Source organism: Antechinus flavipes, chromosome 1 (genome assembly GCF_016432865.1).
Source record: "Antechinus flavipes isolate AdamAnt ecotype Samford, QLD, Australia chromosome 1, AdamAnt_v2, whole genome shotgun sequence".
Lineage (NCBI taxonomy): Eukaryota > Metazoa > Chordata > Mammalia > Dasyuromorphia > Dasyuridae > Antechinus > Antechinus flavipes.
Genome location: NC_067398.1, coordinates 663,820,086 through 663,847,403, shown reverse-complemented (window position 1 = coordinate 663,847,403; position 27,318 = coordinate 663,820,086). Strand labels below are relative to the sequence as shown.

Below are 27,318 nucleotides of genomic sequence, written 5' to 3'. Positions count from 1 at the left end.
GTTTTTTTAAATATAACCCTAAATGTATAAATAAATTCTCCTTTTCCCAGTCCCATTTGAGCTTGGAAAATAACCAAGAGAAAATATTCCAGTATACAAAAATTATTCCTTCTTTAAGATATAGGTTCTAGAAAAGATAAACAAGGAAACTATAGGCGAAATATTTTCAGAAATTTGTCAATGCATTCTCATGTAAAAGCAAAATGAGCCAAATGATTAAAAAGGTAGCATGCATTCAATAAACATCCAATGACCTTGCTATATATCAATGGATTAATGACCTAAAGGATAAATAGTTATTACCTCTAGTGATACAGATAGAAATCCGTCAGTGCCTTCTCATCCTGAGTAACTCTTTTCCATGTCCTCCCCAATATCCTTCATAGGGGGACCACTGAATATGCTGAAAGTCTTATTCTGTTATCTGGATACCAATGCAGCACTCAGTCAGATTCTGTTATCCTTTTTATTCTTTCTATATGCTCGCCCCACCTATATTTCCAATTATACACTGCTTGGATGAAAAATTTTTTAAAATACTCTTTAAAAATTTTTATTGATAGAATTTGTGGTTACAGTGCTTAATTTCTTCTAGTACCTCTCTCCCTTCACTAGACCCATTCCACATGTGACAAAATTTTGTAAAGGGAAAAAAAAAGCGAGAAGAACTCTCTAAACAATATTGATAAACAGATGGGGGAGAGGGGGCGTTTTCTTACTCAAGTTCTAACTTTTGTTTTATTGGATTATTTAATCCATTCACACGTAAAATTGTGAGTTAGGTTTATATTTTTATCCTTGTTTTTAATAAGGCTTTTTTTTTTTTTTTTCTGAACTGGGATTTAAAAAAAAAAAATCCATGCTCTTTAAAGATATTATTGCTTAAGTTATTTTTGCTTAATCTACTAAAGAAACCCTATTTCTATAGGTTGGCTTCCCTTTACCCTTAAATGCCTCTCTCCATTACCAAGTGATAATTGGTCAAAGGATATGAACAGGCAATTCTTGGATGAAGTCTCTTATGCCATTATTCTGGATGTTAGTTCCTTTTTGATATGCTCCAGCCTATTTATGGTTACCATACATCTTAATGTCCCTTGGCACTGAAATTTTGTATTTTCAGAATCAAGTGATATTCTGTCATGCAAAAATGCATAGTATCTCCAGAAGATCAATGAAATGATTACTATAATTGTGAGAATTTTAAAAAGATAATATCTAATTGAAAGCACTATGAATGTAATATGATCACTGTTTAAAGTCATGTCAGAATGACTGTAGTGTGGAGAAGAGATTATAGCCACAGAACAAAGAATACAAGTGACAGTGAAAAGGTTTCAGCTCAATATAAGCAAAAAATTCCTAACAATCAGAACTATACAATACTGGAATGGGTTATACTGTGTGATAGTGAATTTCCTGTCACTAGAGGTCAACAAGAAGAGACTGGACAACCACTTGTTGAAAATGTTATTGTTGATTCATGCTTCCAGAAGAAATTAGAATAGCTCATATTGGAAGTCCCTACCAACTTTAAATATTCTGTGATTTCCATTTTAAAACGACAATATAATGACTGACACTCACCCTATGATTCCCTAATACATAGAATATATGACCCAGGAGGACAAGGGAACAAGCTGTTAACCGGTTCAAATCTTCTGCATTTGACATTTTCAGAGTTTCACGTAAAAATCGCCTACAAAAGTAAAAACAGGAGAAAAGATAAAACCATCTTAAAATGTAACATCTTATGGAGAAGACAGAAAAATGGGCCTACAATCACTTGTAAACAAAAGCCACAAGATTAATTTTGATCTACAATGACATTAATACTGACAAATTAAGTGAGGTAAATTCAGCAATTACAAATCAAATACACTTGTCAATCTTGATGACATACAGAATCAGAAAACTATAGTTTTCTTTTTGTAAAGATGGGATGGTAATTAAGCTATTAATGGATAATAATAGCTAATATTTATATAGCACTTACTATGTGCCAGGAATTGTGTTAAGTACTTTACAATTTTATCTCATTTGATTCTCAAAACGACCCTATGGAGTAGATGCATTATTAATACCAACTTACACATTAGAAAATGGAGGCAAACAAGTTAAGTGATTTGCTTAGAGTCACACAGTAATTCAGGCCAAAGTTGAACTCAGGACTTCCTGACTCCAGGCCTCTCTGAGATGAGATATAGTATAATTGTTTACCTAATGCAACCATCATTTTTACAATGTCCTCAACAGATGTTCCTAGACTCAACTTCTACTTGAATAATTTTGAGTGCTAGTAAGTTTACATCATCATAAAGTGTTCCTTACGATAATAGATTGCTCTATCTTAGAGCCCCACATAATAGAGCAAAATTTCTTATATGTAAATAAAAGTATTATTTGTTTTTGATAGGTGAGCAAGCTGAGGCTCAGAGATATTAAACAACTTCCTCAAGATGACAGAGCTAGTAATAGTAAGGTCAAATCTAGGATGTCCGAGTCAAACTCCAGTGCTCTTTACTCTACACTATATATCTGCCTTCAGAAAAGCTCTCTCAAAAGCACTTCTAGTAAACTCCTCTTTTGTCTCATACTGTTGTATGTTTATTTTAGTAATCTAGATCAAAGTCTGTGCCAGTTAAACAACTTTACACCTATTACAAGCGACAAATTTGCTTTTGTCAGCTTTCTAATTTTTGTCTTTGTATATGTCATTTCCTCGATATGATCCTCATTCCCCAACTAAAACAAAAACCACCGTCAAAGACTTGCATCAAGATTTTCTTGATGGATCTCTGCTTATCCCAGTTTTCCAAGTAGCTTAGAGGAAATGTAATTGGTCATGTATTTCTTTTCTTTGTGTTTGTTCTATGTTCCTGTTGATCCTTTCCCTATTACCTCAACTCCTTCAATGAATTGTTAACTCCTACACAGAAAAGAATCAGCTATGAATAGAAATAGACTGGGTCTCTGGTCTCAATTAGTGAGTAAAAATTATAGTGGATATTCATATTTTATTTGTTATAAAGCCTTTCTTGCTCATTGGCTCACTTTTTTTTTTTTTTTTTTTTTTGCTGAGTCAAGTGTCTGAGATTAGATTTGAATTCAGGTCCTTTTGACTTCGGGGCTCTGTCTACTGCCCCCTCATTAGCTCACATTCTTATAACAACCATATAAGGCAGGTGGTACAGGAATTACCAACTTTAATTCATAAACTAGGAAATTGAAGATAGAAGAGGCCAAATGCTTTGGTTAAGGTTAAAAGGTGAATTAATGTCAAAGCAGCAATTCAACTTCTTATAATCTCTAAGTCTCAAAATAGGATACTATGCAAATTTAATATTTTGGTAACTATTTTACTTTGATCTCCCCATACTATCTACTACATTGCTATGCCCACAAAAGAAGTAAACAACTTCTATTAACTTGACAAATTAACACTGGGGAAATCCTGAAAGGGAGATGGGAATGATTTCTGTCTGAATATCAAAAGAACTATATTTTGGAAGGAATAGTTTAGGACCAATCTAAAGAACCTCTTAATAACCAGAGCTGTCCAACAATAGGAGGGATTAATTGCCGATCAGACATTTAGAACAAGATGATGTTCTACAAGCATCTCAAAATCAACCTGTTCAAAACAGAACTTACTATGTCTAGATTCAAACCTAACCATTCCCCCCCCCCCCCCCAATTTCCCCTTTAGTACTAAAGGCATATACAGCCATCTTTCCAGTCACCTAGCTTTGAAACCTTACTTATATCCTTTTTTCTGCACTTAGTTGATGTATCAATTACCAAGTGTTGTTTCTACCTTTATAGTAATTCTTATATATGAATCTTCAACAGTCACATAGCCACCACTTCAGTAGCCTACAAATTTGATCTCCTTGTGTTAAATCTTTCTTCACATTAATCCATTCTCCTGATACCTGACCAAGCTATTTTCCCAAAGTATATATCTGCTCATACTATTCCCCTATTAAATAAATTCCACTAGTACCCTATTATCTCTAAATTGCAGTTTGGCATTTGAAGTTTTTCACAACTTGACTTCTTTCTTCTTCAATTAACCAATCAGCTAGCATTTATTAAGTGCCTATATTTCAGACAATATTAGACAATTATTTTATATTATTAGACAATGGGTATATAAACAATTCACTTTTCTCAAGGAGCACATATTTTATCAAGGGAGACAATAAATACATGTATAAGTGTGCCCAGAATAAATATAAAGGGAATAAACATAAAGTAGTAATTTGAGGTGGGGAGGAGAGAAGAATCAGGAAACGTTTCATGTAGAAAGTGGTCCTCGAATTGCTTCTTGAAGGAAGACAGTAATTCTGTGAGGTGGAGGTGAAGAAGACTTACATTCTAAGAGTAGGGATGACAGCTAGCAAGCACAAAAGCACAGAGATAAGAGAAGTGCTGTGTGTGAGGAAGAGAAAGGCAGTTTAGGCTGGCTAGATTTAAGAGTATGTCAAGAGGAATGGTACATGAGGCTAAGGTGGGAACTAGGTTGTGAAGGCTTTTAAAAGCTAGAGAGTAGATTTTATATTTGATCCAAGAGACAACAGGAAGCCACTGGAAGTTTAAGATTTGGGGAGTGACATGATGAATGTAGGAAATCACTTTCGCAGCTGTAGCTGAACTGAAGTACAGAGAAGCTTGAGGGAAGAAGGCCAATTAGGAGTCTATTGTAATAATTCAGGCAAGAAGTAATGAGAGCTGGTGGTTATGTGAGCAGAGAGAATGGATCAGATATGAAAGATAGTTGTGGAGACAGAAACAGTAAAATTTGGCAATTGAATGGATTCATGGGAGGAAGGGAGGGAAAGGAATCAAGGACAACGTCAGGGTATCAAACAGGACACTGGAAGAGACAACCAAAATAGTGCGGTTTTTGAAGAAAGGTAATGATTTCTGTTTTGAACATGATGTTTCTTAGATGCATACAAGATAGCAACTTTGAAAAGTCTAAAAAATTGCTAGGAAATATGGGACTAAATTTCAGGGGGGAAAACAGAGACTGGATGTATAGATTTGGGAATTATCTATATAGAGATAAGTTAATTCAGGGGAGCTAATGAGTTCTCAGAAAGAAAAAAGTATAAAACAAGAAAAGGGCCTAGGGATTCTGTGCTTTAAGGCACAACTATAGATGGGTAGTATAATGATGATAAATCAGCAAAAAAAACTTGAGAAGGAACAGTCAGACAAACAGGAAGAGAAACTCAAAGAAAAGAAGGTGAACAACAGTGTCAAGTACAGCAAAAAAGGCAACAGACAGAAAAAGGACCATTATATTTGGAAGTTAAAATGTCCCTCGTCACTTTGGAGTAAGCAATTTCAACTGAGTGATGAAGTGTAAACACATCTTACAAGCGTAACATCTTACATACCAACTCCTCTTGGTGTACTGTATGGTCTAGTTTAGGGCTTTTTAAACTTTTTCTACTTGAGACCCCTTTTAGCTTGAGAAATTTTTACATGATTCCAAGTATACATGTACATAAAATAGATATGCAAATCAAACATTTACTGATAATAAATCATAATTTTGCAACCCCCACTTTAGTTATGAAACCCCATATAGGGTTGTGACTATAGTTTAAGAAACTGGGGTCTACTTATACGGGTCTACTTGAGGTTTCCATAACTTTGCATTTGTTGTTTCCTAATACTAGAATACTCTCTCTCTCTTCAACTGTACCTCCTGAAATCTATGGATTCCTTCAAGACTAAGGTCTAGTGCCAATTTCTGATGGAGGCCTGGACCTCTATAGTTGCTAGTGCACTCCCATCCAAGATTATCTATAGATGAGCCTTGTGTATATCTATAAATATACATGCTACTTTCTGCACTATATCATCACTACCAAAATGGAAACTTTGTGATGACAGAGACTATATTATTTTTTTTCTTTGGAGCTTGAGTGCTTAGTATAGCATCTGGCATCTGATACTTATTATAAAGATATGCTGAATAACATGAGAGATAATGAGCCTCCAGGCACTGGAAGTGTTCAAGCAAAGAGTAGAAGACAACTTATTGGGTATTCTTGCTTTAAATATGGAGGAGGTTTTATTAGATGAAGTCTAAGATTCCTTCCAGTTTTATCCAGATTCTATGATGATTTTTTTTTTTCCGAGAAACTGCCAAATTCCCTACACCTCCTTTTAAAAAAAAGCATATCACCCTGTTAAAGTATAGCAACTATCAGGAAAAATTTGAATGTGAAAGAAAAGTGGGGCATTTATATTTCCCTTTTATTTTAATCAATGGGGAAAAGAATCATTTGATTCTATCTAATAGAAACTCAGATTTCTGGGATTCCACATTACCTTCAAAGGAGCCCTTTGGAGATAGAAATGATCTCATACTCACTTTGCTTCATTGTATCTTCCCTGAAAGAAAGAGAAGAGTCCTCGGATGTAGAAAGCAGCAGCCCTCAGGCAGTGAGAACTGTAAGGAAGGCAAAAAATTGAACTCGTTTTGGGATCATAGTTAATGGTTGTGCTTCTTTTTCTCAATATACTGCATAAAATACAAATTTCTTTTCCTGACATTCAAGACTCTATCTAGTCTGGGAGCTCTTTACCATTCCATTCCAGGTTTCTTTTCTTTCTTTCTTTCTTTTTTTTTTTCAGGTTTATTTTCAATACTTTCCTACTTCTATACAATCTTCAACTAAGCAGGACTAATTGACCATGTTCCACTCATGCCTTCATCTATTCCATCAGTGTATTATATTCATATTGTTCTCAGGAAATGTAATATTCTTTACTCTTCTAACTGCATTTCTATCTATATTTCAAGGTTCAGCTCAACCGTCACTTCTACCATTAAGTCATCCTCGATTCCTTCATTTAGGAACTAACTTCCCCCCTAAATCTTCACAAACAACTCTGTGCCTCTTATATGTTTTATCAGGTATATATCAACCTGTATCGAATTGAGGATCACATCTCCCATTAGTTCCATGGGTATAGGAACCATAGCTTATTTCAACTTTTAAATTCTCTCCAGTAAGAACACATAGATGCAAACAGAGAAGGAGCTTAACAAATATCTGTGAAATGAAATGGAATTTTGTTATGCAAAGTAACTTTGAAAGTAAATAGTAAATCCTTCTCATGTTTCTACAGACAAATGGTCTATTGTAAAATTTAGCAAAAGATTAAATTTTTTCCTTCCCCTCAACTTTTGCAATATTTTTTTCCCAAACAGTACTTTGTGAGCCATTAGAAAAAAAAATTAGTTGCATTTACAAAAAAATGGCAACATCATCCTACTAAGCTACTCTGAAATCAAGTCAACCTGTTTGGGATCTTTTATGTGTTTGATTGCTTGCCTCAAAAAAGCATGTTATAAAAAAGCCCTCAGAATATTCAATTTGTATTTAGAATTATTACCTTACAGGAAAGTTGTGGTCTGGATTTATCCTTTCCAATAAATTGTATAGCTGGAAGTAAAAATCAGAAACATCATTAAAATCTACAGCAGTAGTTTCCATTGTGGTCCTATAGGTACTGCTCCCTCTCAAGGGATTTTGATCATACTGATTGGCAATGTGGTGCTATCATGTCATGGCTATCTCTTGACTGCTTCTAACTCTACATAACCAAATAATCTAATGGAAGATGTGAGATGCAAATAGAGTCTGGCCAAGCAACAAGGTCTGTGGTCACACTGGACCACAGGCTAAGTTGCTATTTGTATTTTCTTCTTTATAGTCAATCCATTGTCCTGGTAATCACATTTTCAGAATGCAATTTTAGTAATGATTAAAATTCATCAGAGGCACAGGGAGAGACTAAGTTATACTTTTGGGTCTAGAGAAATAGCATGATCTTCCCATAGGATGGGAATGTTCTATTATGATATGGATATGGGAATAATGGGTATAAATTCTTTGGTTTTTTTTTTTTTTTTTTTGGCTATAAAATGCCTTCCCAGAAATTTCTCCTAATTTATCAAAGTCCTTGCGAATTCTATGGACTCTAGAAATTCTTCCTTGACAAATTCTATTTGACCTGGTTAAAAATAATCTCTCCTTCTTCTCCCACTTCTTATCAACTTTATCTCTGACTTTTTGTATCTCCTCCTCTATTGTAGTCATTTGTATACGTGTCTTATTCCACCACTAGATTATAAAGCTCTGGAAAGAAGGCCCTATGCCTTTTTCCCTTCGTATTTCTCATGAAGTGTGGTTACTGCACAGAGAAGCCAAGCCCTTTGATACTGATTTAGCAAATGAAAATATTTTTAAATTTTGATACACTGTGGCTATTTTTATAGCAGACATTATATTTTGATAATTAAAACCCAAAAATCCAAAGTAGTTTTCTTTTTTTGTGTTTCTATCAATAAAGCTTTTACTAAACAACCAATTCTTTTCCCTGGTACAGTATGTCTATGGATATCTCATTACTATTTCTTATAGAAAGATAGAGGATGCTGGGACATAAAGACAAAGAAAAAAGTTCAAATATGAGGATCTGCAAAGTAATGAACAATCAAAAAGAAAAGTATTACTGAAAATTATAAGAAAGTTTGTTTGTTTTTTTAACCACACCTATGATTTCATCAGTGGAAGAAGTTCCTGGTGAAGAATTCCTTCTATCAATGCCAATAGGAATCTGCTAAAATTAAATGGGGCACTGAAAAGTTAAGTGACATATCCAGTGTAACACAGCTTGTATATTCCAGGGGCAGAACTTGAACTCAGGTCTTCCTAACTCTAATGTTGGCTTTTTACACTAGTCTGCCTTTGTTGTTTTTTTTCCCTCAAAAGTATTTTATTTTCTCTAATACATGTAAAGATAGTTTTCAACATTCATTTTTATAAGTCTTTGTGTTCCAAATTTTTCTCCCTCCTTTCATTACCTCCTCCTTTTCCAATATAGAATCTGGTATCTGATAGAAGTTAAATACCTTCTGCTCTGTCTTAAAAACATTATGTACTCCTAGGCAGAAATAAGTTCAATGGTTCCCTATTTTCAACAGTTTAAAGTTTAAACTCTTGGCATTCAAAGTCTAGCTTATAAGGTGTCTCACTAGTGGGCCTTAAAACAATATGTTCTTATTTTCCCTGACTAACTTGCCCATTTGAGAAGTATTTGGTTCTCTAGACTAGTAGATCCTCTACTCCTCTAGTCATACTAGTACTTCCTACTTTTGGAATGCTTTAGAATTTAAAAAGTGCTTTCCTTGTAATGCTGAAAACTGGTAAGGCAGGCAAAATTATTTTTATTTTTAAAAATGAGGAAGCTGAGGCTCAGAGGTGATCTGTTTGGTCATGGATATTTTGGTATTCTGATTCCAAAGCCATAACTAGAATATTCTTGGTTGTTGCTGTCTTCTCCAGTTTTGCCCATCATCTGAGGGTCTTTTTCATGAAGTTTTTCCTGACTATTTTCATTCACTATGAACTTTCTTTTCTCTAAATCTGTGGGATGATGCTTTTGGTCAATGCATCTCACTCTAATATTTTGTATAGAGCTTATTGTCTTATTTTCCCAAGTAGCTTCTAAAATTCTTTAAGAAAAGGACTATAATAATGTATTTCTGCAACTCCCATCTCATACAGCACATTATTATAGAGTAGATCCTCAAAAGTGCTGAAATTATTCAGTGAAATAATTGACTAATTATGATTTGATTTTTATATTCAATTTAAACATAACTAAGGAAATATATTTGCTACATAAAGTGATGTGTCTAAAATATAGAACAATAATACACCTTCACATGATTTACCAAAATAATTTCTCTACCACTATCTTGTATAGCTTCTCACAACCATCCTAAGGCAGAGAGAATTATTCCTATTTTAAACATGAGGGAACTGAGACTCAGAGAAATAAAATGACTTTGATGTTTTTCAAAAAGAACAGAGTAGGCAAAAGAGGAGAAAGGAGAGAATGTCCTTATATGTTAAGAAGACATAAGAGGAAAATGAGGAAGAAAAAGAGAACAATTGCTTGAAAATCCATAGGAACATAAACAGAAGCAATAGTGATATTAGGGTATACTATAGACAATCATAGAAAGAGGAAATAAATGAAGAATTTGGGAAATAGTTAACACACCTGGCATGGTAACATGAAATAGTTGTTATGGGGGAATTTTATATATTTGAACTTTTAGCTGGATCACTATCCCTCTGTCACCTAATAATTCTCTGACTTAGCTTAATGATGATTTCATCTCTAAAAGGCAAAGAAACAGGTAGGGTAGTTATTTTGCTACTTTAGATTTGATTCTCAGCAATAAGAAAGAACTGATGGATGAAGTGAAAATGATGGAAATTCTGCAAGGAAATGACTTCTCTAAGATAACTGAGGAAATATTTACTACATAAAGTGATGTATTTGAAATATAGAATGATAATCAACCTAGAGATAGAGAATAGAGACAGAAAAGCTGGACAGAATCTGACAGAATCAAAATCTTAGGTGAGCAGATTTCAAATGAAATTTTCTAGGGTAAAGTCAATGAAAGAGAGAAAAATTCTAATGATTAGGAAAAGAGAAAAAAGGATAAATCATCTATGTGAATGCAGAGGAACTTCATCAACTAATTATCATTAATAGTTCACTCGTAACTTGAATTATGACAATTGTCCAAGGCCCCACGGCTATTAAAAAATTACATTTAAATTAAAAAAAATTTAAAATGGTGGCAGGTCTTATGACTATAAGTCTTGTGCCATTTACGACTTGTGTGATTTTGGATAAAAGACTGTCTCTCTAGATTTCAATTTTTTCATCATTAATTCAAGTGTTGCCACCAATCAGGGACTCAACCTTTTTTTATACACCTCTGCCAATCTGGTGAAGCCTATGGATCTCCTTTTCAGAATGAGTTTTAAGTGTAAATAATTTAAATTACATATATAATATGCACTATATGATATTAAAAAATAATTTAAAATATGAAATATATAAAATTACAAAGGAAATCAATTATATTGAAATACAATTATGAAAACCAAATTAATGGATGCCAGGTTAAGAACACCTAGTCTGGATATTTCTCTAAAGTTCTCTCTAGCTCTAAATCTATGAATCTCTGCTATTTCTACTATACTAGAACATTATGCCATTACTACACCATCAAGTTATAGAAAGATAATTTAAGAGAAAGATATCTAGATATGTCACCTACCTCTTGGTGTCTATTGCCTTCTCTGATGTATACACTGGCAAGGTTTGTCACAATAAATGCCCACAACTCCTGATGAGTGGTAAGCTGTAATAGAAAATGACAAATGAACAACAGTAAAAATAGAAGTAACACAGAATACACATTCACATTTGTTAGATCCCAAACTTTCTGGATCAGTTTGTTATGATGCCTTAATGATATATCTCTATATCTCCCTTAATTTTCCCTAACATGTAATACTAACCTAGTTTTTAAAGAAAAGGGAAAAAGCTAAGTATGAAAGTTAAACTAATTTTACTGTTATCACTGAAGAAAAATGTGCATTCCAGTGACAAAACTAGAAACATTGAAAGAACATACAACTAGAGGTGGAAGCTTCTCCATCCTGGGAATAAAATAATAATTGTTTATATTTATATGAGGCTATAAATAAACAGGTTCACTGGGGCGGGGAGGAGGGAAGGAGAGAAGAGAATCTATACATCTGTAAGATTTCTCCAGGGAAATGCATGGTCACAGTAAGAAGGGCTGAACAATGAACAGGTTCCTGAAAGTGGAGGAAATTTTGGACAAAGTCTACTGAAGGAAAAGGCCAATTCTTGGGCAACACTCAGTCCTAGACAGACAAGAGGAATTTTACAACTAGCAGGAGACAGCAAGGGACAGAGCCATAAGAAGCAAACCCAGATATTCACTAGTACTAAAACAATCACAATCTAATTCCATAATTCAAAATGGAATCTCTCATTCTGTCAAACTTAACCATCATATCTATACTATGAGCATCAATTTCTTCCTCCTACCCCCACTAGAATCTTGGATTCTGTTCCAAGGAGGTTGGGTTCTAAAAGGTGAGATTTCATTTTTACTTTACCCAGAACTAGGCCTCCATATCACTTCTATGCCACCTCAAGTGTATTACTCTTCTCCATTTTCTAGTTCTTCTTCATAGGTTTTTTTTCTCCTATACAAATGTAAGCTCCCTGATGGCAAGGGCTATCCTATTTGTTTGTATCTGTATGCTTCGTACTGATTTAAACCCCATGCAAGTATTACTATGTAATACCAGAGAACAGCATTTCAGAGTTTAAATTTTCTCCTTAAGAAAACCTATCTAAGAATTGTTAGGTCTGAATGTAGGTATTCTGACTTGAAGCCTTACATATTCTTCTACTATATATCATGTTGACTAAAATGCAACTCTGGATTACAATCCTAAATGGGCTTCCACCTTAATTTACAAGAGCTACAGAAAACCAATTTAATATGGGGAAAGGAGCAGTAATCTATGAATAAAAAGACTAATATGCTTGTAATGACAACTTGATGAGGGGATTAGGGGAGGAGCTGGGGGAGTGGAGGTGGGGAGATTTACTCTTCTTTAGTCAACCAAAATAATCAGCTATTTATCTCTGAATAATAATAAGTATGACTAATACTCACATAAAGCTTTAACGGTTTATAAAGTACTTCCCTTGTAATATATTGTGAGGTAGGCAAATACATATATTATTAGCTTCACTTTAAATATCAGTAATTTGAGATTTAGAGGATGTTGTAATATGTTTTATATTAGAAATCTAGTGAATATCTGAATTGGGACTTCAATCTGGGTCTTAATATTCCAAGTTAAACTGGTTCCCTGGCATTTAATCCTTTAGTATTTAATCTTGTAAGCTGGCGCTATTGGGGACAGATAACTCCACTATCAAAGTGGTATACTGATGATGCTACTGTTTTTATAAAGTTAAAATGGAGATATTCTTTTTGAGAAATATCTTCCCAAACTTAAAGAGTAATAGAAAAGTTAAAACCTTACCCGCAATGCAGTAGTGAATTGAGCTTCTGCATTATCCATGCAGTTAACAGAAATACAGTACAGACCCTAAAAAGAAGAAGGGGTGGGGAAAAGAGGGAACATTGAAATGTCACTGTATTCAAGGAGTTTCCTGAAAGAATGGTCATTCATTTGCCCTACTGCATGAACTTTGGAAACTATAATTTAACAGAGTAAAGAGAGGAAGGCAGCCTCTGTTCTGGTCAGATACTATGGAGTATTGTATATAGTTCTGGAAACCATTTATCAAGCTGGGGGAGTTCCCAAAGGACTAGACTGATAAAAGTTTCTCAAAATGTATATAAATTGGTAAAACATCTAAAGATGTTTAGTCTGGAAAAGTATCTTTAAATATATGAAGGGCTGTCATATAGAAGATTTAGGTTTGTTCTACTTGGACCTTAAGCTTGCTACTTTCAGGCTCTGTGCAAAGCACTGGGGATTTAAGGGGGAGGAGAGGACTAAGATCAACAGGGAGATATTTTGGAAAGACAGAATATTTGAATATTTTTAAAATTTCTTTTTTAAAAAATGAGCTCCATAAATGTAGAAAGGGCTGCCCTGAGGAAGTGAGTTCTCTATCACTGAAGGTCTTTTAAGTTGAGATGACCCGCTATCAAAGATGCTGTAGCTGATTCATGAAATACATGTTCTAGATGAGAGTTTCCTTAAAATACAAGCTAAAGGTTCGATGATAAATTCTACGCCAGATACTCAAAATATCCCTTGGATTGAAAAGCTGTTTTAGATCTTCTAAACACAACTATCTCTTGTGGCTATTTTATCTTTCTATAAAGTAACTGCTTCATGTAATATTCATTCTATGGTAAATCACCAGCTTTGAAGCAGCCAGATCTATATACATACTGTCACTGAATGTTGACTTAGTTTACCTTCACAATATCTGAGCCATTCACTACAGTTTGAAATTATGAAGTAGCAAGTTAGTGATCTTAGTAAGTCATGGTACATTTTAGCTTCCTCTTAAAGGAAAAGAAAAATTAACAAATGCCTTCCCACATTTAAAAAAGTGATGTTGGCATCTTTACTTCAGTAATTATTGAAACTATATCTAATTGTTCTATTACGCAATTTAGAAGCACACTTCTTAGAACAAAGGACGTAGGCTGTCAGAGTTGAAAGGAACACCAGAGATGAGCTATTTAAATCCACTTTTTTTTTCCTTCAAATGAGGAAGGCTTAGAGAGTGGTCAGAACCATGTATAGAATCTAAATAGAACACCTGCTTCAGAGTTCTTTTTACAGTATCAGTTGTCTCTGATCAAAGAGAACTAAATTTCCCACACAGAATTAAGATTCCTCTAGAAATTCCCAAGGGTTAATAGACATTTAAAGCTTGATCTTACACCTTTGACTTCATACTCACTAATAAAGTATGTAACTGGGCAGCATGATTAGAAAATAGCCTTGGAGACTGCTGGCACAACTGACAGACTTGTGAGATCTGTTAAAAGGAGAGGAAAAAACATTTTTATTACAGTGTTCTATGCTTCCTAAAAGATCAAACCAGAGAAAGAATTAGCTCAACAATACCTAATTTTTACTGCTAATATTAATAAGGATAAATAATAACCTTATTTACCCTTAATAAGGGTAAATAAATACCACTATTTACTGCAATCCTTTAAAAGATCTGAGATAAAAAAAAAAAAAATAAAAAAATAAAAGATCTGAGATTTTATTCTTGTAGACAAATTTATTCCCTTGAGACATAGGGTTTTAACTTTTTAAGCCTTTTTTAGATGGTTTAATTAGCTGCTATGCCCAAAGAAATTCATCACCTACTGGCTACTTTTCTGGTATAAAGTTGGCTAAGCTGGTTGGCTTTGCTAATATACCTTAAAAGAATGCAGAATTACCAGGAGAGCATCAGACTTTCAAGAACAACAATAACAAAACATTTTATGGTTCACAAAATGACTCCCCCCGCCCCGACATTAATCCTAAAAGTTGCTAGTAAGAGTGCCATTTCATTCATATGGAAACTGATGTTCAGAAAACATCAGGATTAAAACTGAGGGCTAGTGAACACAACTTTACTATTTAGCTTCTCCAAAAAAGCCAGAATAAAAGTTTAGGAATCCCATCTCTCCCTAATTACAAAAACAATTTAAGCCCATCATGCCATTACAAAATTCCTATTTAAATGTGCGTGCTAATAACTACTTAACAGTTTACAAAAATTTTTTTTGGTAGTTTGATGGGTATGGTACTGAATAAGTTGGTGCAAGTGTCATCAGGGAAATTATATGACTTCTCTGAGGACACATGTCTAATAAATGGCAATACGGATTAAAACCCTGATATTCTGACTCCAAGTTCAGTGTTCCTTCTATTTGGATATAAATATAAGTAAATATGACTTAAAATGGAAGTTTGCTTTGTTTTGGATTTAGAAGAAACACTTAACAGACTAAGTTTGCAAGCAATTGCTGAAACTAAACATGTCAAACTTACCTCCTGCAGGGCAGTGGCCTTGTGTCCTGTGACAAGTCGGCACATGATTATGTGTTCCAGCAATATCACTTGGAAAGATGACAAGATAGGACTGCAGTCTAACACTAACAAGAAAATCAAGGAGATTTAGATGATATGCATGAAAATCAAAAGAACCAAGTTTAGGGAAAATGTGCCAGAAAGTTAATGTGCTGACATGGTACCACTAGAGGGAACTACAGTTACAAGGATAGTTCTGTACCTGACACCAAATATTCTACATACAGAAATATGGAATATCAGATCCAGGAAGAATTCTAGAGACCAGACCAAACCTCTCATTTTACAGATGAGACTATTTAGGCCTAAATAGGGAAAAAAACAACTAGCTAGTGACAGAGCTAAGACTAGACCCAAGGCCTTCACACTCGTATTGCTTTTTAAGTTACTTACTTTTTAACTTTTCTAGCTGCATGAGTGCTTTGTCTGTGTACTTCTGTGCTTTCTCCAAGTAGCCGGCTTGCATAGAATGCATTACTGTCACCTGACATGGAAAAAAATAAATCTCACATATTTGAAAAATATTCCAACAATATGAATAGAAAGCATTTATCTAATAAAGAGTTATATAAAAGTAAAGAATATTTTAGATTTATAGGTTGCTGAATATCATTTTATTTGGTTGAGAAAATTGAGGGCAAGGGAAGTTAAATGATCTGATTAAGATCAAAGGAAGTTAGTGCAGACCTCAGACTTGAACCTATACCGCTTGATTATCAAGAGATTATCTTGATTATCAACAACCTCCAAACTGTTTTGACGATCATTGCTTGGTAGTTTGAGACCTGGTATTGCTAGATTCCCTTTTTATAATTTTTCATTAATTCCCTTGAAATCCTAGACCTTGTATTCCTCCAGCTTAAGTCTGTTATTTTTTTCTAGTTCTAGAAAATAATTTTTTTGGTAGTTTGATGGGTATGGTACTGAATAAATACATTAATTTAGGTAGTGGTGTCATTTTTACTACATTGGTTTTGCCCAATCACGAGCAATTAATATTGTCTCCAATTTAAAAAATCTGTCTTTATTCATGTAAATAATTTTCCCACCATACCATTGTTTTCCTCTCAAGAAAATTAAATATCATATTTACTTGAACCATATCATACTGCAGAGAAATCTACCATTCCAACATTTTATATAAAGCAGGATAAACCTTGCCTTAGACTATTGAAACTAAAATATTAGTTTATCTTATAAGCAATCCTGTGCATATACACATAATAGATTTTTGTTCACTGGGATATCTCTTGACCCTCAGGAAGTATGCTTCCCCATCATTTTTGAATGACTCTATTAATTCATTCTAATATTTGTTCCAATGAAATACAGTCTTTTCCACTGTTATAATGACCTCAATTATCAGATAAGAAATATATGTCTAATTCTTATCCTGTAACTAACATGCATTCATTTCATTGTTTCTATAGCAACTTTATGGACATGAAAAGGCTTACGCGCTCTAAATGCTGGGTTGACTTTTCAGTGGGAAGAGCTATATTAATACATTTGGGCAGAGCATAGTGGAAAAACCTTATGCTATGATAATAGCAGAAAGAAAAACTCACCAGGTAGACCAATACACACATATGCTCTTTGGGCAGCCAATGAAAGAGGTCAGCAGGATTGCTGGGTAGAATTTCATCGTCATGAAGAGTAGAAATAGTTTGAATACACTGCTGAAGCTGCTTCAGACATGGCTTCACACTTTTCACCTAGCAAGTTAATACAGATAAAGCAGAATTTCATTGTGTTAAGATGAAAACAATGGAGACTGCTTTAAGAGCATTTCATTCTAAGCCTACTTTCAGGTATAATGGATATATATATATGAGATCATGACATTCTACTCCCAGAATCCAATCTGTAAAACCTCTGCGCATTCTTTCCCATCTTCCAATTTGATATATTCTAGCAACCAGAACTACTCTCCAACTTCAGAAACCTTGGGACTTGCTACCTTCTTACAAAGTACCAAATTATCTTTTTAATACTATTTACACCATCATTTTGTGTGTATGTGTATGTGCGTGCACTGAAAAGCCACAGCTAAGGTTAGCAAGGAAGTGATTAAAATATAATGGATAAAAATCAACAAACATATACAAATGTTCGGAGTGAACAGTCTAAAGTAATTAAAGCAGAATCCAGAGCTCAACAATGATAAATTCCCCTCTTGGATAAGCTTCAGACTTTCTGTATTCGGTTTTTCACACAGCTTCACCCTCAGTTTTTCAACTCCCTTTTATGTATTATTTTTCCCCATTAAAATGTTTTCTTGAGATAGGATTTTCTTTCTTTTTGGGGAGATTATATCACCAGTTCTTAGTACATATTCTGGCACATAGTAAATGCTTAATAAATATTTATTGCCTAGTGGCATGCCTGTATAAAATTCCTAGGTTCCATTACTAAGTTTAAAATAGCTTTAGCTAGATTCCTCAAAAGGAAGGGTCCTGAACTTTGGTCAGGAAAAATGTGACATCTATCTTTTATCTTTCTATCCTCTTGCCAGAAAGAGCTTTTTCCTCCTAAAAAGCTCTGTCGCTCTACTTCTTTTTCAGGGAATGATAACTCTGCTTAGTCTCCTAGTTTACTTAAAAATTCATAAAGAGAAGTCATTTCTTTACATTGATCAAATAAGGTCTCTGGCTATCCTTTTTTCAAAATAGCATATTGTGCAGGGCCTTAAGAGGAATTTTTTATTTTTATTTGAACAGAAGGCTTTATAGATCAGGATGAAATTTGGAAGGCTGAAACCTGGAGTCTTACAGACCCCAATGCCCTTTGAAAAATAAGAGCAGCTGCAGTCAGTTGCACTCTGTGCAAATTAAATGTTGCACTTGGGCTCTTGACAAGTTGCCATGTGGTGCCCATGGGTAGGCAAAATATGAAGTGTTACTGCTGCCTTTTTTAAAGGCAGCATCTGCTAAAACCCTTCCTCTTCGATTCTGCTCAGGTACCAGATGGTAAAATGGATTCTTCTGGGCATGAGGTTTAGTGTGAGGAGTGGAAACTCTTTAGAAACAAAGGGTTAGAGTTTCATGTTGTTATTTTCCTTGCTACTATCTGACTCCATCTGTAGGCTCCAAAGGCATTATACTGCTCAATGAGCCAGGCCTAAAGACTGAGCAATCTTCTAGATTTATTGTTCACAGACCTGCTAAAACTCAGCAGAATAAGTTGCAACTGCTATTCCCAAATCAGATCTCTGAGCCTTGCCTCATGAAAGATTTTTCCTCATCTTTATATGATTACAATATTTTCAGCTCATAGCCTCAATTTCCAATTTAGCTGAAGAAGCAGTTTCCAGGATGCAATTTTAATATAATTACACCTGTGTCTAAATATTACAATACATCAGAAGCCTAGATCACTGTAGCTAAATCTTCACTGATATTACTTATTTCAGTTCATAAGTCTAGACTTTTAACTTCAACACTGGTTAGCAATAATTTCTAAGAGGAGTCTGTCAAATATAGATATAAAACAGTTATGTACCTGTCCAGCATCCAAGTAGTGCGTCACCTGGAGGACCAAGAAGAAAACTCGAAGAGATTCCTTCTGTATGGGGTTCCCTTGCCAGTTTTCAACTATTTGTCCACAAAGAGTCAGAAGAGGATGGACTTCTTGTAACTTCCTTTCCATCAGAAGGAGCTGTAAGGAAAGGCTATTTGGGGTTTTGTTTTGTTTTAACTTGAATATTCCTGACAGCTTCAAAAGGAGTAAGTGGCTGTGACACTTCATGCTAACATGGAACAGTAAAACTCTCATATAAAAATCAGATTACACCCAACTTGAGATCTGTAGATCAGCCAAATAGTGAGCTTGTCATTTTCATTCCAGTAAAACACAAATCTAATTTCATTTACAAAAAACTTTGGAACTGCTTACAAGCTTTTCTATCAATGACCTCTGTCTATCTGTAACATCTCCACAGCTAACATCTGGTCCTCATTCAGTTCATTTGCTAAGATTCTATTCACTCAATGACTGTCATGCAAACAAATGCATGGATAAAATCCCTACTCTGTGATCTCTTCTCATACTCTCATATGTATTCACTCTAGCCATATTCTATGCTAGTCTCTTTCATTACCTGTTTACCTCCAATATGGTACCAATGATGTATTTTTCCATCTGGATATTTCCTTCCCCATCCCCCATCTATTTCTGCCTATATTTATTATATCTCCTTTTATTAATAAAACCTGCCCTTTTCCTGAGAACTTCATATCTTAATCCCTATATGCTAGCATCAACTGCACTTTTTCTCATTTTCTGAGTTTAAAGGCAAACTCTGAGATGAAAAAGAACTTCAGCAGTACCATACAAGAGACACATAGATATTCAATTGAAATTAATCTAGTGCAAACCATGCTTATGCTAGAATTACTACTCTACAATAGAAGATAAATGACATCTAATCTTGAAGGAAACCTACAATTATTTTCCTGGAAAACTTGTTCCACTTTTGGAGAGGTCTAAATGCTCAAACCTAAATTTGTCTACTTCTAAATTCAACTGGTGGCTTCTATTTCTATCCATTTAAATCTGTGCTATCGAATAATTTATAGAATCTATGCTTCTTTTTTGAAAATCAGTACATTTGCTTTTTAAAAATCTTGTAGCATTTTGCATGTTCTTTACTATTTTTTAAGGATTAACCACAGTGGCTCAGAAATTATATTAGCCAGGTCTTTTGGTATGAATGAAGTCCACCTGGGCTTACTGACTTGAATTTGTTCTCTTTTGTGAGGAAAGCTAGGTAACTCCCTTATTATCTCTCTGCTTTCTTGAATTTTTTTTAATTTATTTTTTTCCTTTCAAGCCCAAAGATTTTTTCCTTTTTCTAGTTCTCTCTTGGCAGAAATAGAAAATCAAATATAACATGAATAATCACTTTTTCTGTTACCACCATTCCATCTTTTTTTGAGCCTTTAAAAAATTACAATGTATCTTTAAAAGTCATAAAGTTTAACTCTGATGCTTCATTGTGAACATGGAGATGACGTGGAGAGGAGCCAAGGGCTTAGAGATTATATAGAGGCCTCATATGAGGTACTATACATGGCAAATATTGAATTACATTTTTAAAACATGAAATTGATTATATGCTAAAAAAAGAACAAGAAAGTGGTTACTAAAGAAGGAGATATTTCCAAATCAGCTCTTTGTGCACAGACTGATAAATGGTTTGTTAGGCAGGATCAAAAATAATATCAAATCAGAAGAGTTTAAACAAGATGATATGGTATATAAAGGGGACAACTTCAACCTGACTATTTCATTAATCTACTAACATTGAAAAATGAGAAATGAGTAACAGAATAGACGCGTTAATATATAACTTCTCCTAAGGAAATTTAAACAGATTTATATAATGTATCACAAGGAGACAAAAAGAATCTATAAACTACCATCATCAATAAATACTTTTCATCTTTTCAAGAGGAGAAAGATGGAAAACAGTGGACAACATTGGTTTAGAATAAAAACAAAGAACAAGTTGGTTTGCAAAGTCTTTCAGAGAATGGTGAGAGATTATGAAGAGTATCATGTCAAAAAACAATGAGATGCACTAGGGAGAAAAACAAATTTATATAAGGTTTGGTGAGAGATCCAATTAAATTAGATCATTCTGAGAGCATTTAAGGATGAAACTGGAAGGATGCCAACAAACAAATGGAAGTAATCTGTCAACATTTCCATCAAAATATGATTTCTGAGAGAACCAAGTGATTCTGTTATCTTCTCATCAATGTCAATGGAATCACTACATCTGGAATCCTGGATGTATGATATTATGAAGTATAAAAAGCAAAAAGAAAATAAAGTTAGGAAGAACAACCAAACTAGAACTAGTTATACATAGTCATGATGTCCAGTTAGAAGTGCCAATTTGGAGAAGTGGAGAGTTAATTCTTAAGATATCTGGAAGAGAAGAGCAAGCATACCAAAGATTTGGAAGAAATCATGGATCTGGTTATTACTGAAAAAAGATGACTGAAAGAAAAACATATATACTTATTTTTCTATCTCTATAAAAATCTTTATGATGATAATTTACACAAATCTCAAGGGTACATGAGAATAAGTTTTCCATAAATGATAGCAGATTGCATCTTTACAGGCCCAAAGCAGACTGCAAGGAAATAGAGTGTACCAGACCTTATTATGCTCACTGTTTAACTTTAAAAAGCATTTCATTGGTGGAACAAAATATCTTTAACATTCGCCAACATATTGTTTCTGATGCACATATTAAAATCATATGAAATTTATCAAAAGATATAACAGAAATAACAGTGTACAATGACTATTAATATCAAGCCAGATATTAGTAATGTCAAGCTAGGCATTATCAATATTAAGCAATTAAAATAAGAATATGCAGTATCATTAAACGTTTTTGTCATTGCTATGGACAAAAGAAGGTATTCCCTGAAGATGTTCCAAGTCCCATATAAACTACTTTTTCATATCACACGCTGCTGATTTCACCTTAGAACCCATAAAGCCTATGAGAAACACAATCATTCATAGAGCTTGCCCTAATCATCATTTAAGAGAAAAGGTAAAAAAAGCCCTATCTTCTAGATTATGATAGGCTTCTGGAGGAATAGCTCATAGCGTTGTATCATTAATGCATGTGTCTTGAGACAAATACTGAGGATGGACAATGCACTGGGCCTAGAATTAAATGGGAGTAAGCTACACTGCATTTGAAAACCTATGCAATATTTTAATGCCATGAAGCTTCTTCCTGAAACTAAGGCCCATCAATATTCTTATAGTGATGTTATATGGCTTTGAGTCACAGAATACTGCAATCCACAAAGTACAGGTCTAAAAAAGGAAAGCATGATTAGCCTGTAGCATAATATCAATGAAGAATTGTATAAAGGAATTCATCTGAGAACTATATGACTGAAAGCCATTATTTAGCAAAAGGGAGGAATATACTAACTACTGAATAGCTAAACAAATTACATGAAAGTCCAGGAAGCAAGATATTATGCCATAAAGAAATATAAAGAATTCAGAGAAACATAAGACTTAATGGGAATGATGCAGAGTAAAGTGAGCAGAACAAAACAACATATATAATGACTACACTATAAAGAAAAAGAATAAATGAAACTGAGTTCTATGCAGTTAAACAACCACGTTTGGTCCTAGAGAAGAGTTGAGAAGATGTAAATTTTCTTCTCTTAAGAAAGAGATTATGGAGACTGATGCTACATATATTGATAAAGCTGATGTTAATTGATTTTGATAAACTACTTATTTTCTTTTTCATTTATTATAAGAGATAGGTGAGACTGAGATATATTTGTGTATGATGGGAAAACCAAAGGCAAAAAAGACAAGGGATGGCCAGCCTCAGCTGCATTTGTCAATTCATGAAAATTCATGAATCAAATTCAACTCTGATGTGAATTTATACTATCTCGATGACCTGGGGCAAGTTACTTAACTTCCCTTCTCCCCTTTTTCCTCTAGACCTCTGAGAGTCATTTCAGCTCTAGCTCTATGTCTTTGAAGGCCTACAGTATATTGAATCAACCATATGAGTTGCATACATGGGAGAACATGGACAAGATTTGTATAGGAAGTAGGGAAAGATTATTATTTGAATTAATGGAAGGAGCATCCACATAGATGAAAATCCAACAAAGAAGCAAAGAAAAAAATAAAATCCTTTGTTTTAGTCTTAGCTTTAGGCTAGCCTCAGCTCATTTTGAACTTTAGTATATTTGAGGCCTATGTCATGTTTTTATATTCATCTTCCATTATCTATCCTTGCTTTTACCATTTGTATATCTTAAAAAAAAAAATCTAAATTAATCAGTGAGTTCCAGGTCTCTTTAATTAATATCCTCTGTGTACTTGAGAGCTTTCCATTTTTCCTGGACTGACCTCCATTGTAGAATTCTGTCCATTGACTCCTCTCCATCTCTAAATCCTTGAAATCTGTTTTTTAAAAATCTACAGTACAGACTACTCCCACCTTTCCTCTTTCTATTACAAATTCCAAGACAGAAATGGTTATTGTTCCCTTGAGATTCCTATCATTTTTTACTTTAGGTACCAATTTCACTTTGTGAATGAGAACTGGGCCCAGAATATCCGTTTCCTTCATTGGTTCATTTTTTGAAGGATGAAATTATTAGTAAGGCAAGCCCAGGATGTGTTTGCTCTCTTTACTTTTAGTACCAAGGCAGTTTCAATTGATGTTAAAATAACTGAATTTTCTCTTCTCCACTGCAACCAAATAAAAGTAAAAATTCTTAGGTTATTGTCAAGTCGGATCTTTTTCATGTCCCATCATTATCAAATTCTTTCCTTTTTCCATACATACTTTTGATTGCATAATTTCCTTGCCTTGCATAGACTCCTCTCCTGACCTTCACTTCTTCTTGTTGAAATATCACCCTTCTTTAAATGCTCTCTTCTAGTGCATTCTTCTTCATGAAGCCTTTTCTGAACTTCCCCAGTCTAAGCAATCCATCCCTCCTCAAAGTTTCCTGGAGCACTTAAGAGTGCTCTTTTGGCCCTACCATATTTTACTTTGTAAGATTCCTGTCTACGTACATTTCATTTCTCCCCTGAAGAACCACGAGCATTTTGCGGCAGTAGATTTTTCATTGTTGCACATCAATGTTTGAATTAGATCATCATATCTTCCTTGATATTGTAGTTATCTGCATGCATGTCTTTTTTCCACTAATAGATCATAAATTTTTTGATAGCAAAGTCTGGTTTACATAAATCTGTATTCCTAGGACAGTGCCTTACATAATACTGGTATTTCACAGATGTTTGTTGAATGATCCATCAGAGTCTTTAATTATTTATTTACTTGGCCAAAGTAAAATTAAACTTTTCAAAAACAGTATTAATAACAAAGGCTCATAGCAACGAACTACTTAAAATACATGTAAAGTCAAAATGCTCTCAGACTTTGGATAGGCAGATATTTCTGTTTTCATTAAGTCTGTTTAATTTTCAGAAGATATTTTGTTGGAGGCAAATATTTTAGGCATACAAAAACTAAAGCTTAATGATGAGTTTTAATAATCTTGATTATTTTCTTGAAGTTCTAGTCACTAAGATGCCTAGTCCATCCCATTCCTGTGCAATCCTCACACTGGAGAATTAAAAAACAAACTTTACTTACCATCCCCTTACTCAGCAAGAACAATGCCCTGAAAACAAGAAGTCAGAGTGAGAGCCAGCAAAGGCCTGAGTTACTAAAACATGATAATTAAATATTCAGATGTAATCAGATGGACATGTTGTACATTAATAGATTTTAAAAGTCAGTTATCACAATCAGTATTTTATGAAGGTTCACTGTACACTACTATTGTCCTCCACAGTTAAAGTACACTAGCAAGAGACATGGAAAATCACCTTGCTACATCTACTTGTTAATTCCTCTCTAAATCTTAAGTTTTCTCAATTGTAAAATGAGGACAATGAGGATAACTAACATTTGACCTCACTACTTTCACAAGGCTATTATGAAGTGTGGTTGTTTAGTCGTTTTTTGTTGTGTCTGACTCTTCATGACCCTTGGCATTCTTATTATATGGAGTGGTTTGCCATTTCCTCTTCAATTTTATTTTAAAGATGAAGAATTTGAGCCAAACAGGGTCAAGTGACTTGCCCAAGGTCACACAGCTAGTATTTGAGGACCCATTGAACTCAGGTTTTCTTGACTTGAGGAAAAGTACTCTATCCACAGCACTACCTGGCTGCCCCTACTATGAAGTAGGAAAGCATTTTATGGACCTTAATGAGCTCTTAAAATGTGAGCTATTATTATTATTATTATTATTATTACAATGATAATTAATTGCAATTTTATGGAATTCTGTTTCAAGCAAAGGAATGACCAGAGAAAGCTTTACCAGATTTGTTTAATAAAGGGATTTGGGTCATAATAAATCTACTAATGGCAATAAACAGATTTTCATAGGAGAGAATATAAATTTTAAACAAGGAAAATAGACACTTTCAAGGCCACATGTTGGTATTAAGGAGAGTATTGGGAAGACACCATGACACAGAAGTGACAGACAGCAACTATCACAGTCTGATGAGCCATAATGTCATAAGCTTACTTTTATTCTTTACATGTACTTCTTTCTATTTCATATAGCAAAAAATGAAGATCAGGAATTTTTATTATTTGCTTAAGATCAAATTGGAAAGCAAAGATTCATATCTAGCTCTTGGGACACTGTCCCATGCCTGTTCATATGTACCACACTACTTTTCATTGACCCTATCATTTGTAACTTTCAACTTAAGAAAGTGTTTAAATCAAAGTAATTTTGTTTAAGGTACCTTGGGCATCATTTTATGTCAAATATGGGATAAATTAGTACTAAGAATTGTACCCTCTGCAGATAAAACTGTGGATCCCTGTGAAGACCAAGTTAGCACCCTTGATACTTTAAAATCAGCCGGACTCAGGATAAGCAAAAGCCCTTGGTCTTTATTCTTTGTCCAAGTTAGAGGAATGGATATAGGAATCTCCACACCTCTCTTCTTGCTCTCTCTACCTGGAGTCACCTGGTTTGTCTTACTCCACTCTCTAATCTCTCCTCCCAATCTCTCTGTATACCAACAAATTGAGCCAGTAGGCCATTTTCCAAGCAAATGCTAAGAGAGTATTGTCCAATTGGTAATTAGCCTTAAGTGCTCGGACCTTATTGTATCAACTCAGTTTCACCATTACAGAACCCAGTTTAGATTATATACTATTTTGTAAGGTTAAATGATATATTTTATTAACAATTTTAGATCAGTATAAAGAGGAAAATGCTAGAACTATAATTCAGAAAATTTGCAAATAATCTTTAATAGAAATCTGGTTGCTATACTAATTTTAGACTCCCTTGTCTATTGCTGAATTATTCTAAACAAATCTGGAATGATAAGAGGGAAGAAATCAAAAAAAAGGAAAATTTGTGCAAATCAGAGAAGGAAAGGAAGACTATATGCATACCTGGTATATTCTGATCCTACTACCCTGGCATATTCTGCTCCAACTCCAAGTAAGTCACATGCAGATACCAAATCTTTTTCAAGTGTGTGGAGTTGCTAAAAAATAGAGAAGAGACATTCAATCTTTTTATTTAAAATGTTCCATTTTAAACAACATGTCACTTTTTATACCATAGTACATTTTTACTTGCTAACAAGTTAAAGCTTGGCTCTGTCATATTTCAATAGTTATTTCTACATCAGTTCTAAACTTAAGTAGATGAGTAATCTGTTTGTTTTGTAATGCTTTAAATCTATTTCACCTATGATATATTATTTAAGTTTAATGACAGAACAAATGTGAGGTAAACACAGTGACACTATGTCCATAAAACTTTTTAGGACCATTAAGCAAATGGAAGTAAAACTGTATCTGACAAGAAGTATATGTAATAAACTGTAGTTAAATGCAACAGATATCAGGCCCCCTATGGAAAGGACAAGGAGAATAACATCCCTCTGTAATAAAATACTGCTAGGCATGAAAAAATATTAGCTAAATTATGCAGAGTCAAAGAGGCAAGAAGAAAATCATTGGAAATGTCTTAACTGCTGCTGAAAGCCTGATAATTTTCATTGTTCTCTATCCCTGTGTTAACCCTAACTTTTGTACATATGCTCACATCTTAAGTTATATTATAAACACTTATTATGTCATACAAAGATCTGTTGAAAGAACTACGGCCCTTTAGTCTGGGGGAAAAAAAACAAAAACAACTTATGA

At 34.0% G+C, this 27,318-nt stretch overlaps 1 protein-coding gene across 1 annotated transcript in view; it reads right to left on the bottom strand.

Moving 5' to 3' along the window:
* Positions 1-27,318, bottom strand: part of MAU2 (MAU2 sister chromatid cohesion factor) — a 67,502-nt gene that overhangs the window by 18,322 nt on the left and 21,862 nt on the right. The window contains exons 5-16 of the mRNA XM_051971998.1: positions 26,557-26,651; positions 24,718-24,745; positions 19,035-19,190; positions 17,102-17,248; positions 15,927-16,017; positions 15,495-15,598; positions 14,404-14,481; positions 12,999-13,064; positions 11,180-11,263; positions 7,423-7,472; positions 6,395-6,472; positions 1,588-1,699 (exon numbers count right to left, since the gene is read on the bottom strand). Of these exons, the coding sequence (XP_051827958.1) occupies positions 1,588-1,699; positions 6,395-6,472; positions 7,423-7,472; positions 11,180-11,263; positions 12,999-13,064; positions 14,404-14,481; positions 15,495-15,598; positions 15,927-16,017; positions 17,102-17,248; positions 19,035-19,190; positions 24,718-24,745; positions 26,557-26,651 (1,089 nt within the window). The remainder of the gene's footprint in view (positions 1-1,587; positions 1,700-6,394; positions 6,473-7,422; positions 7,473-11,179; positions 11,264-12,998; positions 13,065-14,403; positions 14,482-15,494; positions 15,599-15,926; positions 16,018-17,101; positions 17,249-19,034; positions 19,191-24,717; positions 24,746-26,556; positions 26,652-27,318) is intronic.